The sequence below is a fragment of the Ceratotherium simum genome, chromosome 1, assembly GCF_057802395.1.
Source record: "Ceratotherium simum simum isolate JZ-2026a chromosome 1, ASM5780239v1, whole genome shotgun sequence".
Taxonomy (NCBI): domain Eukaryota; kingdom Metazoa; phylum Chordata; class Mammalia; order Perissodactyla; family Rhinocerotidae; genus Ceratotherium; species Ceratotherium simum.
In genome coordinates, this window is record NC_141900.1 from 105,380,439 (window position 1) to 105,396,555 (window position 16,117).

At 44.7% G+C, this 16,117-nt stretch overlaps 1 protein-coding gene across 1 annotated transcript; it reads left to right on the plus strand.

The window, feature by feature from the left end:
- The first annotated feature begins 8,039 nt into the window (after positions 1–8,039).
- Positions 8,040–9,722, plus strand: CCT8L2 (chaperonin containing TCP1 subunit 8 like 2). The gene is given in 2 exon segments (XM_004430769.3): positions 8,040–9,700; positions 9,703–9,722. Coding segments are annotated over 2 exon segments (1,665 nt in total). The 5' UTR covers positions 8,040–8,055.
- The last annotated feature ends 6,395 nt before the right edge of the window (positions 9,723–16,117 follow it).

Genomic DNA, 16,117 nt, shown 5'->3' on the forward strand with positions numbered 1-16,117 from the left:
GCGAAGTTTTGACAGCTGCTCCAGTTGTTGTTGTGGGTTCCGGGCTGCGCGAGCGCCGGCCCCTCCGCCCGCGCCCGCCCTCTGGGCAGGGGAGGAGGAAGTTTTGCGAGTGTGCGTGTACCACACACAGACGCGCGCACACACGACCGTGGCCAGCGCGCGGGGGCCGCGCCGGGTCTCCCCCGGGCGCCCGGCACCACAGACCTCCCAAACTCGCCGGCGTCTAGCCCACACACGGCCGCTCGACGCCCCCTCCCCCACCCGCGCGCCGCCGCTGCCACTCACGGGTCTCGCTCCGCGCATGCGCCGCCCGCGGACGCTCGCCGCCGCTGACCTCACCGCCCCGCCCCCGCCCCCTCCTCCTCCTTCTCCTCCTCCTCCTCCTCCTCCTCCTCCTCTGACGCGGCGGCCGGGCAGCGGCGACTCCGGCTCCGGCTCCGGCTCCGGCTCCGGCTCCGGCGAGCGCCAAGCTGCGGACGAGGAGTCCGGGATCGGGGTCCAGGCAGTAGGCGGAGGGCGAGGGAGGAAGAGGAGGGCCGCGTCCTCGCTCCGGACGCGCTCGGTCTCCCGGGACGCGCGGGCGGGGTGGAGCGCAGGCTGCCCCCGGGCCCGCCGCCGGCGGGTGCCCCACGCCCACCCCGAGTGTGGAGCCGGCGCCCAGAGGACCTCAGCACGCTGCGTGCAGGGCTCTTTCGATTTCGTGCGTGTCTGTGGAGAAAAAGAAATGGAGTGCAACTTCGTTATAATCCAATTCCAGCGATAGTTTCGTTATTACAACGTCATTTAAAAAATGATCCAGAAAGGGCTTACCAAGCTGTCAGACAAAAAGAACCAAGACATTTTGAGGAATAAAATGCTGAAAGGCATAATAAACCAGTAAAAACCCCAACACTTGATTTTAACGTTCAGTGTGTTGTGATGAAGAGTCAAAAATTGAAGTACTTATAAGCCATCTCTTATACTACGTAAAAATGGTAAGAGAAAAATGGGGTTAGAATTAGAAATCTGAAATATGCACTTTCTCAAGAAGAACAGTGACAGATGTGGAATTCTAGATTCCTTATTCTAATAGACAATGTGCTCTCCTTTCCATTCACTATTGATTAGTGTATGGGAATGAAAAAATTATAGATTTGGATTGGGGAAAAATATTAAGACTTCTCAACTGCTTGCAAAAGGATTAGGATAAACTATCATCTAATAAGCATACACTCTAGGCCGGACACACTAGGCACCTTCTGATTATGATTTTTTTCCATCTTCACAACACAGTTTTAGTATAAAGTGAAAAAAATATGCTGGTTATCCAGCTATGTTGTTCGCCTTCCTTTCCTTCCAATAACCAGAATACACACTTTGCATTGTGTTTCCTATTTGGGCAAAATATACACAGTTTGATTTCCAGAGCCTATTCTGACTAAAAGCATAGTTTTTTGAAATGAGGACTATAATAAGACAGTCATTTGAATTCCTTCAGGGTTTAACCCCTGCTGGCTTTTTCAAATTTACAGCCACGGGAATTTTCACACTGGGGAGAAACTGGCTTGGTAAATACAAACAATAAATTTAAAGTGCCTAACTATTATACACAGAAATACAATATACACATGACTAGTGATAAACTTATGCAGTGGTATATTTAAAGTTTATTATTACCCTTTCTTTTTCATTTTTTTCTGCACATTACACTTTAAATAAAGTACACTTTCAAAAATTGCATTATTGATCCAAATGTTTATCTGTGTTCAATACTGAAATTAGATCAGTCATTTCCAACTGTGAGCTTCCCATGCACAAAATTATGTATCAGGATAATTTCCTTCAGTCTACTTCTTTAGCACTTGGGAGAATTTAAGTGTCAGTATGTGCAATTTGCAAGTCACTCCTGCTGGAGAGAGGTTTTAAAAGGAAATGACTGGGGACTGAGAACAGAAAAGTGGGTAGAATGAATGGAAGGGTAGAAATAGAGCTTTGTGGAGTGATGCTTCCGGAAAGATAAAAGATGATAAAGGTGACTACCCCTGGCCTTAAATCTCCATTCCTTTGGCTACTGAGAGCAGACAAGTAATGGGATCTGTTTTAAAAGGATCGATAGGCTCATCGGCATGAAGTTATCATAGGCAGAGCAGATCAAATATAACCCAGGATGCAGAGGAAATAGTCAAGGAATACTTATTCAACATAAATAAATGTTTTCACATCTCCGTTATCCAAATCTCACAGCTCTGAGTCCACAATGGCAAAAATCCAGGAAGCAGGTAGCTGAATTTCCTCAAAATTATAAAATCAGAAAGGCATGAGCATCTGGAAGGACCAAATGCAAAAAAAGGAAAAAGTTAGAATGTCTACTTTATAAGAAGTACACACGTGGGGCCTGCCCGGTGGTGTAGCCGTTAAGTGCGCTCACTCCACTATGGTGGCCCAGGGGTCTGATCTGGCGCGCACCATCGCACTGCTCATCAAGCCATGCTGTGGCAGTGTCCCATATAAAGTGGAGAAGATGGGCACAGATGTTAGCCCAGTGCCGGTCTTCCTCAGCAAAAAAAGAGGCTTGGTGACAGATGTTAGCTCAGGCTGATCTTCTTCACCAAAAAAAAATAATAAGAACACATGTTAAATAGGCATTTTTAAAATATGGTAGATGTGCACCAAAGTGTTAACAGCAATCATCTCTGAAGGGCTGGAATACAAGGGACTTTCACTTTCTATATTACATTTTCCTGTAATATTTGAATCAGAGCACATGTAATATAATCAGAAATATATATTAAATATTTAAAATGTGGGTAGGAGGTGAGGGTTCTTATCTGCAACAAAGAAAAAGCAGCATCTCATGAAACTGTAAGCAAAGGAGAGTCTCAAAGAGTCTAGCAAACAAGTGACAGTGAATAAAAACTCAAAGTACAGTACCCATTCTTACTAACTGCAGGCCTAGAATGTCATTGATAGAGTCTTTATTTAGAAGGCCTCTCTATTGCTTTGTTTTAGTGAATGTAAAAATATTTAAAAGGCTCTCCCATAGGTTCACTACTAAATTTTGTCCCTGTCTTTTTGTTTTCCCATAAAGTCTTAAATTCCTTAGAGTTTTTTAGGAACCAAACTTCTATAGTTGCAGAAGGAACACTGAAAATGTAAATTCTAGATCTTATAATTTTTGTGTTCATATTTTTACTATTAAAGTTACACTTTAAAAAGTTGCCATCATAGGCTATCATTTTTCATCCTTTATTTTTCAGTAGAAAAAATGTTTTAAAAGAATTTCTAGGGCCGGCCCCGTGGCTTAGAGGTTAGGTGCGTGCGCTCCGGTGCTGGCGGCCCGGGTTCGGATCCCAGGCGCACACCGACGCACCGCTTCTCCGGCCATGCTGAGGCCGTGTCCCACATACAGCAACTAGAGGGATGTGCAGCTATGACATACAACTATCTACTGGGCTTTGGGGGAAAAAATAAATAAATAAAATTATTTAAAAGAATTTCTATCACTTAAAATTAGTTCATATTTAGTCCATAGTGTGTTTTTAGCTATAAAAATTCATATTGCTTTATTTATTTCAGTAGTGTATACCATGTACCTGTGTGACAGAAAGATTAAAGGAAGAAACTAAGAAGGAAATAAACAGAACAATCACCTTCAAAAATAATTTGTGTAAAAGAGCCTGAGGCATCAGTAGATGTTCTGCTGCACATTTTATATAGATATGATCTTGCCCTGTAGGGGTCTATACTTTGAGCCTGGCACTACTTAACAAGATAAATACAAAAAGGGCAAGCAGGCAACTGAAAAATACACATGGAAAAACGTACAAATAGAAAGATTAAATATTTACATCCATTGTGTACAAGACCATAGTTTTAAAAGAAGTGCATCTGGGGGTTTAGGTGGAAGGGTAGGGGTGAGAGGAGTCCGCCAGCTATGTCTATTTAGAAGAGGCATAGAAAACATTCTGCCAGAAGTGTTATAAACTCCTAAAAATTCTCTTCCTCCCTCCCTCTATCTCTCTCTCATTCACACACACACACACTTTCTTAGGTTCCTCTCCTTTATTCACATACAAGACTACTGTATTAGATTCTTAGGGCTGCCGCAACAAACTACCACAAACTGGGTGGCTTAAAACAACAGAAATTTTTTCTCTCACAGTTCTGGTAGCTAGAAGTCCAAAATCAAGGTGTTAGCAGTGCTGCTTCCTTGTGGTAGGCTCTGAGAAAGAGTCCAGGGCCGTCCCCGTGGCTTGGTGGTTAAGTGAGCGTGCTCCATTGCTGGCGACCCTGGTTTGGATCCCGGGCGCGCACCGACGCGCTGCTTCTCTGGCCATGCTGAGGCCGCGTCCCACATACAGCAACTAGAAGGATGTGCAGCTATGACACACAACTATCTACTGGGGCTTTGGGGGGAAAAAATAAATAAATAAAAAATCTTTAAAAAAAAAAAATCTTTAAAAAAAAAAAAAAAAGAGTCCATTCTAGGCCTCTCTCAGCTTCTAGTGGTTGCCCACATTCCTTAGCGTTCCTTGGCTTGTAGATGCATCACTTCAATCTCTGCCTCTGTCATCACATGGCCGTCTTCACTGTGTGTCTGTGTCTCACATGATGTTCTCTGTGTGTGTGTGTCTCTTCTCTTCTGGTGAGGACATCAGTCATATTGGATTAAGGATCCACCCTACTCCAGTATGACCTCATCTTAATTAATTACATCTGCAACAATCCCATTTCCAAATAAGGTCACATTCTGAGGTTCCAGGAAGGCTGTGAATGTTGGGGGGACAATATTCAACCCAACATAACTACCCAACAGCCTATCTTGATACCTAGCCATTTTAGCAGATCAAAATGTATACTGTTAGAAAATTTTACATAATGGGTTCACTGCATGCAAACTCTTCTTGGCACAAAAATTTATTTACAGTTATTTCACATCTAATCAATTTATCCGAAGGATAAATAAAATCAAAGGGAATTTAACAATGACAATGTCCACACAGTAAAAAGTGAAACTGAGATTTAGTAGTTCCTTGGATAGTTTGATCTATGTAAGGGTAGATCAAAAAATTCCAGTCTTGGGCCAGCCCCGTGACTTAGCGGTTAAGTGCGTGTGCTCCGCTACTGGTGGCCCGGGTTCGGAGCCCGGGCGAGCACCGACGCACCGCTTCTCCCGCCATGCTGATGCCGCGTCCCACATACAGCAACTAGAAGGATGTGCAGCTATGACATACAACTATCTACTGGGGCTTTGGGGAAAAAAAGGAGGAAGATTGGCAATAGATGTTAGCTCAGAGCCAGTCTTCCTCAGCAAAAAGAGGAGGATTGGCATGGATGTTAGCTCAGGGCTGATCTTCCTCACACACACACACAAAAATTTCAGTCTGAAATGTACTATTTGGGGCCTGTTTTATGAGACTGATATCTTTAAGGGTCCAAGACAATGATCAGATCCTCACTTTCTCCTCTACTGTGTGGTTAAACAGGTGAGGATTTCACAACTTAAAATTATATACTTTTACAAGGGAAATAGAACTTATAGTCCCATCCATCACCCTTCAGGTTGAAGTCTAAATTCCTGGGCATGGCTCACCAGGTCCTGGAGAGCCCCCGCCACTCTCTGGCCAAAATGCTCATCTCCTTCCCTCACCCTCCCTTTCCTCCTCCCCAGGAGCTCCAGCCTTCAGAACTCCCATTAGTGGACTACCAACTTCACCAGGCTGTCCCAGTCCCCCTTTCCCTTTTCACCTGGCCATTTCCTACTTGTTTTTCTCTTCAGCTCTCGCTTTAGACTTCACTTCCATCCCTGGCCACCGCCTCCCTGGGACGATGGTCCTGTGTCCCCCTGGATGCTTCTACAGTACCTGTGTTTTCCCCATCACAGCTCTCATGGCCTGTAATGAATTGCCCGATTGGTTGTCTTTATCCCACCCTAAGCTCAGTGGAGACAGTGACAGTTATCTGCCTTATTCACCCTTTATCCCTGTTATTCAGCAGCAGCTCAATAAATAGTCGTAGAATAAGTGAAATAAATGGAAAATGTATGTCAGATGTAAGAAAAAGAACTAAGATGATCCTTTACAGGAGTGTTTATTTTTTAAAAGAAACTGTATCTTTATAGGCATTGTATACAATGTATACTTTGCTACATTTTATGTTGGTCGTTACATTTTCCATTTCTGTAAAGACACAGGCAAGTCATCTTTGCCCCCTATAACCAACATTTGTTATGTAACACTGTTCTTGGTGTTATAGGCTTTCAGAAGCCTGGGCGTAGGTGGAAGATCACACCTGTTTTTAATGGAGTCTCTAAAATCAAAAGAGGTCAAAATAGTTGTCCACAGTCTTCAGACAAAATAATATGTCCTTAGAAATGTCTCAGCCAAGATAATGTTGAGGGGAAATGATTACAGAATCCACTTATGTAAAACTGTGTAAATCTACAATTATCTATATATGCATAGATGTGTAAAGTAATAATGTTCATCAACATATAAACAATGATTATCTCTGGGCTGGGATTCCAAATGACATTTACTTTCTTTGTATTTTTCTTTTTAACTTTTATAATAAATAAATAATATAATAATAAATAAATAGCTATCATTTTTACAAAAGCAATCAAGTTGTTCAAAGAAAAATCATTTTCTCCAAAATTATCTCCTTTTTAGCCTTAATTATATTTAACTTTCACTGTGATATTTTTTTCCTTTTCTTTCTCGCTATCATCTTGTCTGTGGAAATATTAAAACAATGCCCACCATACTATCATGACTCCTGACTGGTATAATCGGTTTGACAGCTCTACTTTTTTCCTTAGGAACATCTGCCATTACACTAAGTAAAAAAGGGTTTTTCCAAATGAAAATGAATGGTATTGCTCTGTCTTTCCCCTAATCTTAATAGATGTAGTCATCTCTTCCAGCCGGTGCTCTGACTAACAGCTATCGGAAGTTATGTTCATTTGGTACAGGTCTCTTTCCCTCACTAGTCTCTATGTTCTTGTCATCTTTGTATCCCCATCACATTGAACCTAGTGGGTGCTCAATAAATATTTGTTAAACTGAAAAAGAAGCAATCATTACTCCAATACGCTGCATATGAGGAAAGGAGGGAGCAAGGAAGGGAGGGAAGGAGGAAGAATGGAAGGAAGGAACTTAAATTCTAAGGGTTGAAGGGAAGGGAGGGAGGGCTCCAACTCCATTCCCTTTGGTTTTCCACCTTCCGGGCCACTAGGAGGCTGATCACTTTCACTCCTCTGCATCCATTTCTATTAGTCTGTCTGTAAGTTGTCGGCATCTTTCCCTCTCCTGTCTTGACCTACCTTTGCCAGCTCAGTGACATCATTGTCATTGGCAGAAGTTGTTGCACACTGTGCAGCCTCGCATGCCTGCAACCTGAAAGACAAACAGACCAACAGACACTTTAGGGAACCTGATGAACAGCACAAACGGATAAGGTAGCCCAAGAAGCAAAAGTAGGCAGATAACAAAACATGGCTAGTATTACAGTACCGCACAAGAAAGGGAGACAAAATAAAGCACAGACATCACCCCTCTGTTTCCCATTCAAAAACAAACAACAGAGGAGCCACAGCTTCATGGGGAATTTGAAGTGGGCAGGTAGTTTCTCCTGATTTCCTCTTCATTGTTTCCAAAGTTTAAAGGAAACTCTGGGGCCTGGCACACACGTGTGTCCCCTCATCTGCTGGACAATGACGCCTGAATTCTGCCTGCCCAGGGCGTCGCCTACTCTCACCACCCTTCTGTGACCTCATTCCCTGCCCCGGTTCCATGTGCCACTCTGTGACTTCATCAAGATAAGATGTTTCAGTTACAATCTCCCGAGGCCCCAGGAGCCCTGTTCCTTTACAGACCAATTCGGGGTGGGTTTAGGGCTGAGCTCTCAGTACAGCATCCTTGCCCCCAGCCCAGAGCGCCTGCTTCTCCTGATACCAACTGATGGCCATTTGGCTCCTTCCACTGGCCCCTTGAGTAGCTTCAAAGTGTCCGGGTGCCCCTGCTGCTGTTTCCAGAGCGCCCCTGCAGCCCGGGTGGCGCCACCTCTCCGCGGGCAATGGGCAGCAAAGCCCCTTGTGCGCCGGGGCTGCCCGAGCGGCTGGGGCCCGGCCCAGGGCGGCGCCCGAGGACTCCGGGAGCCGAGGAGAAGCACCTGCTGAGCAGCGTGGCCGCGGCGCAGGCCCTGGCCAGAGTCATCCGGCCCTGCTACGGCCCCCACGGGCGGCAGAAGCTGCTGGTGACCGCCCGAGGAGACACCGTGGTCACGGGGTACGCCGCCGCCATCCTCCGCGCCCTGGAGCTGGAGCACCCGGCCGCCCGGCTCCTGCGGGAAGCCGCGCTAGCGCAGGCGGAGCACAGCGGCGACGGCGCAGCCTTCGTGGTCCTCCTGGCCGGAGCCCTGCTGGAGCTGGCCGAGCGGCTGCTGCGGGCCGGCCTGCCGCGCTCGCAGCTCCGGGAGGCCTATGCCGCCGCGAGCGCCGAGACCCTGGCCCTGCTGCCCGCCCTGGCCATCCGCTCTCTGGGGCCGCTGGAGGACCCGTTTTGGGCCCTTCATTCGGTGATGGATACCCACGCTCCGGCCCAGACGCACTACTTGACCAAGCTGGTGGCCCACGCCTGCTGGGCGACCAGGGAGCTGGACGGCAGCTTCCAGCCCGAGCGCGTGGGGGTGTGCACGCTGCCGGGAGGAAGGCTGGAGGACTCGTGCCTGCTCCCGGGGCTGGCCGTGTCCGGGAAGGCCTGCGGGCAAGTGACCACGGTGCTGAGAGGCGCCAGGGTGGCTCTCTTTGCTTGCGACTTCGGTCCTGCCAGTCCAAATGCTCCGGCAACTGCCCGGCTCTCTAGTCCTGATGACCTAACCAAGTTTAGGAAAGGCAGCGAGCAACTGAGAGAGAAGCAGGTGGCCCAGCTGGCGAGAGCGCGTGTTAACGTGGCGGTGGTGTGGGGGGAAGTCGATGAGAAGACCCTAACACAGGCTGATAAGTGCGGCATCATGGTGATTCAAGCCACATCCCGGCGGGAGATGACTTACCTGAGTGAGGTCCTGGGCACACCTTTGATGCCTTACCTGCTTCCCCCCCTGGAGCCAGGGAAGTGCCAGAGGGTGTACGTGCAGCAGCTGGGGGCAGGTTTGGCGGTGGTTTTTGAATGGGAAAGTCCAGGCAACCCTGCCCTCACCTTGGTCCTCAGGGCGGCCACGACTGAGGGGCTGCGGGGTGCGGAGCAGGCTGCCTATCATGGCATTGATGCCTATGCCCAGTTGTGTCAGGATCCCAGACTGCTTCCAGGAGCTGGGGCCACGGAGATGGCTCTGGCGAAAATACTCTCAGATAAAGGGACCAAATTGGAAGGGCCTAATGGTCCTGCATTCCTAGCATTTGCCCAGGCCCTGAGGTCTCTTCCTGAGACCTTGGCAGAGAACGCAGGCTTAGCTGTCTCAGAATTGATGGCAGAAGTGCATGGAGCTCACCAAGCTGGGAACGTCCTAACAGGAGTAGGAGCTGAAGGGATAATTAATGTGGCTCAGGAAGAGGTGTGGGACACCCTAATGGCCAAAGCCCAAGGGCTCCGAGCCGTGGCTGATGTGGCACTACAGCTTGTGACCATAGATGAAATTGTTGTGGCCAAGAAAAGTCCCACAATTCAGCAGGACTCGAATCCAGATCCTAAGAAGGCAAAGGAACACCCATCTCCTGTGAAAAAAAAAGTCCTTGGAACAAATAAGTAGCAACATCCTCAGTAAAATAGGGATTGCCTCGGAGTGCACAATCACCCCAAAAATGAATGTTTGCTTTAGGGATTCCCTCCATGTTTGTTACTATTAGAGTCCGTTCCTTTCAATAAAAACAACATAAAGGACCATACGATCAAAGTCCTTTTCATTGATTTACTTCCTTTCAGATTCTTGGCTTTTGTCATTTCCTGTTTCTCTCCACCAGATTCTGTTCCTTTCCTCCAGTAAGAGCAGGATTCAATTCTATTAAAGATTTTTAAATTGAGTACCTGCACTTTGGGGATGCAAAAAACAGTGCAGGAATCTCTTCCCAACTATCTCAGTATTCCCTGCCTGCTGTTCTAATATATGTGAATTTCTTTCTAAATGTCACTTTACAATCTGAGAACACTTCATTTTCAGCTTGCAGGAGTGGCTGCTCATTCCTGTTGTGATTATTTGGAAAAAGAAGGGAATATTATTTTAAGGCAAAAAAAAAAAAGGGAAGGAAAATGAGCTGGCAGCAGGCAGAAATATAATTTTTTTAAAAAAGCATCTTTGGCATAGATAACAAAAGAAAAGAACACACACCTTAAAACTTCACTAAGGTTGTTGTGTAGGTGAGGAGAGCTGGGGCACACCTGGCACCAGGATATCCCAGGCGGGGCTATGATTATGACTGGAGACTCCTGGGCATGAACAAGGGCGGTTGAGCAGAGCTGGGAGCAGAGCAGCACACCTTACCTGAAGCCTTTTCCACTTTAACTATCCAAGTTACTTTGCCTCTGGGAAAAGAGCAGAACCTAGAGGCAGGATCTAGGAGATGGGGAGCTGCAATCTCTGAGAATCAAAACAAAAATCTTAAACATTTGGAGAGAGAACCAGACTCGAGGAACAAATGTCTTATAGTGGGCAAAGCAGCTGCAACAAAGCAAAACAAATTTGCAAAGATTCTTATGAAACTCAAAAGAAGTGAATCCTGAAAAGCTGTTAGTGAACAAAGGATGGCAAATGGAAATGTATAGAACTATACTCATGATTACTAATTTAAGATCTATAAAACATCCTGGAAGTGTCTTTCCTTGTTTTGTCCTCATTGTTATATTTTAGTGAATATAACTAAATGCTTTCATATTTCTCTTCTGCCCTCAAGTTCCCTGTTGTTCTCATAGAGTCTCAAATTTCACAACAATAGTAATGATGATAGAAATAGTCAACTTTTTAAACTAGTTCAAAAGCACTTTATATAAATTTTATTTAACCATCAAAACAAACAAACTTATGAGAAAAAAGCTTGATTATCTCTCAGTTGCAGGAGACACAATTGAGCTTCAGAAAAACTAATTGGCCAAAGCTACATAGTAAATAGAAGAGAAAAACCCACATTCTCTTATTTGTTGTTTTATTGCCCCATTATAAATTCCTCTGTTGTGATGTGTTCGGAGATATGATTACAAAGAAAGTATGTCTTAAAATGGCCCTTTGAAAATTTACAATTAGTGGGTTTTTTTGTTTTTGTTTTTGTTTTTTGTGAGGAAGATCAGCCCTGAGCTAACATCCATGCCAATCCTCCTGTTTTTTTTCACTGAGGAAGACTGGCCCTGGGCTAACATCGATGCCCATCTTCCTCCACTTTATGTGGGACGCTGCCACAGCATGGCCTGACAAGTGGTGCACCGGTGCGCCCCCAGGATCCAAACCGGGCCGCCAGCAGCAGAGCATGCGCACTTAACCGCTATGCCACAGGGCGGGCCCCACAATTAGTGTTTTTTAAATTAGACAAAAAGCCATGTTTATTTTGTAAAAAAAAAAAATAAAGATGGCTCCTGCTCACAGAGAACATTTTAGTTATAGATTTATAGGCCAAACAATGTAACATAGTATATTTTAAATGTCCTAAGTCTGATACAGAAGGGATTTTTTGGTAATTTATTTGGGGAAGAATCATATTGTAACATTTTGTTACCATCTCCTTTTCCCCTAGACAGGCAGATACACAAAACTGTATATATGTAAATGCAAATTAAAATTATTAAGGACAGTCTTACAAGGGACAAAGAAATGTATGGTAGACACAATTTTAACTGGCCTATGCTGAGAGCTTGAAAGGTAGGAACAGCTGACCCAGAAATGAAACTTGAAGACACAGAGAATTCAGGCATCTTAGGGGACTTGCTGGGGAGGTCCTGGAGCTTGACTCTGAATTGCCTTGCTTCCCATCTGTCCCAAGGCTGGTTGGTCAGCTCTTCAATTCTGTGAACTGCCAAGTATCCGTCAAATAAATCGCCCTGAGTGAGCAGAGCTGTAATCTAAGGAGCATTAGCTGCTCCAGAAGGAAGGAAATGTCATACATTAGTTAAGGTGACTACCATGGGCAGCTAGCTGACAGGGCTTAGGGAAGAGGACCAGAATGGAGAGGTCATTTTAAGCTGAAAGTGTTTGGGTATTGAGTTCCTTTTAGCAACAGTTGAGGATGATCTCCTTTCCTGCAGCCTGCCTCTAAGCTCTTGCTACTGAAAGTGTGATCCATGAGCCAGCAACACCAGCATCATTCAGGAGCTTGTTAGAAATGCAGAATCTCAGGGTACCCGCCTCCTGCCGCCCAGACCTACCATGTCAGAATTTGCACTTTAACAAGATCCCCAGGTGCTCGGGTGCATATTAAGGTTTGAGAAGCACTGATCTAAGAAATAATCCCAATTAGCTATATCTTGATTATGCTTAGAAATCAAGTATCCTCTTTAGTATCATTTTTAAGCACTCTGTTTAAGTGTCAAAATATATGACTCGGACATCAAGTTGTTTCTTTTCTCCTACTGACTATGGAGAAGTTGACCAGAATTTGACATCAATTTTACTAGATCCAGATCCTGCTTCCCAGTTTATAGGATCGAAGTCTCCTAGTAAGCAGAATTTCACGTTCTCCAAATGCCCACGAAGTTGGCTACATGTATCTCTTCCAAGATGTGTTCCAGAAGCAGCTGAATGCTGATTGTCAGAAATGACAATTTCTAGAGCACATTCTCTATGAAACTTGCAGCTGGTGGACTTGTCTGTTTTTCCATCCCAAATCTCTTCCAGTTTAGCGACACTGTTTTATGGGGCTCTGATCTGGCAGACAGAGAACAAAGAAATAAGATCTAGTGAAAATAGGGAAGGAAAATGAGAATTTCTGAGTCTTGGGGAATGAAGGAGATGAGTGCTGGCTTGGGTGTTGGAGCCCAGGGCTGAGTCATGAGGACCGTTCATCCATTTTGGCACTGGAGAGCACAGACCCAAGACTGGGACCTGCAAAAATACTAGAGTCCTAAAGGAAAGAAAGTCATTGATTCCAAACTGTGAAAAGAAGATTCAAGCAATAGGAAAGAGTTGTCGGTAGTTTGTTCCACTCCTTTGTCTGTATGGACCTCTTCCCAAGAGTCCTTTCTGAAGCGAGCCCCTTATGACAGGAGCTTCACTTTCTAGGCTTTCAAGTCTGAGGTCCCTTTACTGCAGAGGCTAAGGGATAGAGAGAGCTAAGATTCAAGAGAGAAAACAGAAAACTCCAAAACTAGGACATCTGAATCGGAGGAAAAGAGAATATCGAGGCTCAGGGACTCAACAAATTCATTTGTGTGTAAGCAAAACTAGTTTTAAGAAGACTTGCTCGTAATCCTGCAGCTAGATTGACAGAAATCGCACACGGCCGCACCCCCAGACCACTCCCATTTCTGCTTGTGCCTTTCTGGAACAGTGATCAACTGTGGATGTTACTTCACCATGAATGTGAGGGGCATAACATTGTTAAGTAATAACTGATGAGCTATTTCTCATTATGATTGATTGAAAACTTCCCCTCGTACTCAGTGATGTTGTTAAGGTAACTACTCCAGGCAAAGTTGTCCCTGTAGCGCAAAAAGGCCAAAACCTGCAGTAGACACAGAGCTCTCAGAATCTCTGTGATTCCAAAAGTAGCCGAGCCAACTTTTCTCCCAAAACATGCCCCTCCCCACCACACACCCTAAAGATCCCCCTTCCTAACTGGGGAGGGAGAGGAAGGTTAGGTAGAGTGATGCTGGCAGGAACTGTGAGAGAGGCTCTGCTCACCTCCCAGGGGGTTCTAAGGAGTGAGATGGGGAAAGGACAATAGAATCTCCAGGAAAGTTTGGGGGCCTGAGAACATGGGAGATTCTCTGCTTCCAATCTGGAATCGTGGAGCTCCCTGTGCCAACAGGATGGAGCAGAAATGGTTGTGGGGGAGAGGCAGGGAAGAAAGGGCTGAGGAATCTTCTGTGGTGCCTGAGTGCCTGGTCTGGGAGAGCAATGAGGTTTCCCTGTGCCCTGAGAAGGAGATCAAGAGTTGACTTGGTCGAGGTCTGGACTGATCAAGAAAAACCATGAAGGGTTGCCTCTGGCAACCACTAATCTGTTCTCTGAATCTATGGGTTTGTTGCCCCACCCCGCCCCCGCCACATATAAATGAGACCATACAGTGTTTGTCTTTCTCTGTCTGACTTCAAGTTCCATCTATGTTGTTGCAAATGGCAGAATTTCCTTCTTTTTATGGCTGAATAATATTTCACTGCATACATATACCACATCTTTATCCACTCATTGGTCGATGGACACTTAGGTTGTTTCCATATCTTGGCTATTGTAAATAATGCTGCAATGAACACAGGGGTGCAGATATCTTTTCAAGATAGTGATTTAGTTTTCTTTGGATAAATATCCAGAAGTAGAATTGCTGGATCATATGGTAGCTCTATTTTTAATTTTTTGAGAAACTGTTTTCCATAGTGGCTACGCCAATTTACATTCCCACCAACAGTACACAAGGGTTTCCTTTTCTCCACACCCTTGCCAACATTTATTTCCTGTCTTTTTGATAATAGCCATCCTAACAGGTGTGGGGTGATATCTCATTGTGGTTTTGATTTGCATTTCCCTGATGATTGGTGATACTGAGCACCTTTTCATGTACCTGTTGGCCATTTGTATGTCTTTTTTAGAAAAATATCTATTCAGATCCTCTGCCCACTTTTCACTTGGATTGTTGGGGTTTTTTTTTGCTATTGAGTTGTAAGAGTTCTTTATTGAAATTTAAAGTCTTTATTCAGATGTTCAGCATCACACCACAAAGGTACAATCTATAGAGATTTGTGTGTGTGTGTGCGTGTGTGTGTGTGTGTGTGTGTGTGTGTGAGGAAGATCAGCCCTGAGCATCCATGCCAATCCTCCTCTTTTTGCTGAGGAAGACCGGCCCTGGGCTAACATCTGTGCCCATCTTCCTCCACTTTATATGGGACGCCACCATAGCATGGCCTGACAAGCGGTGCATCGGTGCGCGCCCAGGATCCAAACCTAGGCCGCCAGCAGTGGAGCACGTGCACCTAACCGCTACACCACGGGGGTGGCCCCCAATCTATAGAGATTGATGTGTTGAAGCTGCAGTCAGAAGTTAAGCTTTCCTATTTCTGTGTAAATTTTTATTTTGCCATATGCTATGCTATGCCCTATTTTACGCTATGATAGGCACTATGGAATACAGAATGACAACATCATTAATGATTTAAAATATAGAAATATTAATACAATAAATATTTATTCAGAGAAAATATTCCTATTTGCCTTTTTATTACATTTTACTTCATTTTCTATTATATTACAAATTCATTAGGTATAATTGCTTTTCTCCTCCATCCCACATTTTATTTTCTGGTGTTGTTTTTCCATTGGTTTATTTCAAACCCCTAATCGTATATTTCTCACCCATTTCTTTATTTCTTTGCCCATCGTTTCTACTTTTCCATCAATTTCTATTGGTTCTCATTACAATGAGTAATTAGTCGTCTTTGCCTTTTATTTCACCTATGGCTTCTTCAAATGCCTGTTCAACCTTATTCTTGGATAAGTTTATTTTTTTCTAACAGTTTCAGAACAATAATTCCCTCTGTTCTTCCAAAGATCTGGATTTCCTTTTCATAAATTAGATTTCTCTTCTTTCATTTTTTTTCACTCTCTACTGATGTCTTCAGCTTTTTACCTTCAGAAGTTTTCCCTCTTCTTTTATCTACTGACCCCTCATAAATTCTTATTTTGGACTTATCCAAATAATGGGCTTCTAGAACTTCTGATAGTTAAAAATTTCTCTCCTTCTGCATAGTAGACAGTGGAGAGTTCTGGAAGTAAATGTAACTATATTTTGAGTCCTAGTGGGGTGCAGTTGGATTTATTACTACAATTTGCACATTTATATTAAAGTGCCAACCCAGTGTTAAGAACTACCCAGATACCAGAATTCAACTTGGTCAACGGGCAAGGAACCTCGATCAGGCAAACTTGCCTGGCATGGGACTGTGAAAAGACCCCACTTAGACCTCCTGCTGCAGAGGATGTAACTGACTGAGCGCCTTGGCTACCGTCC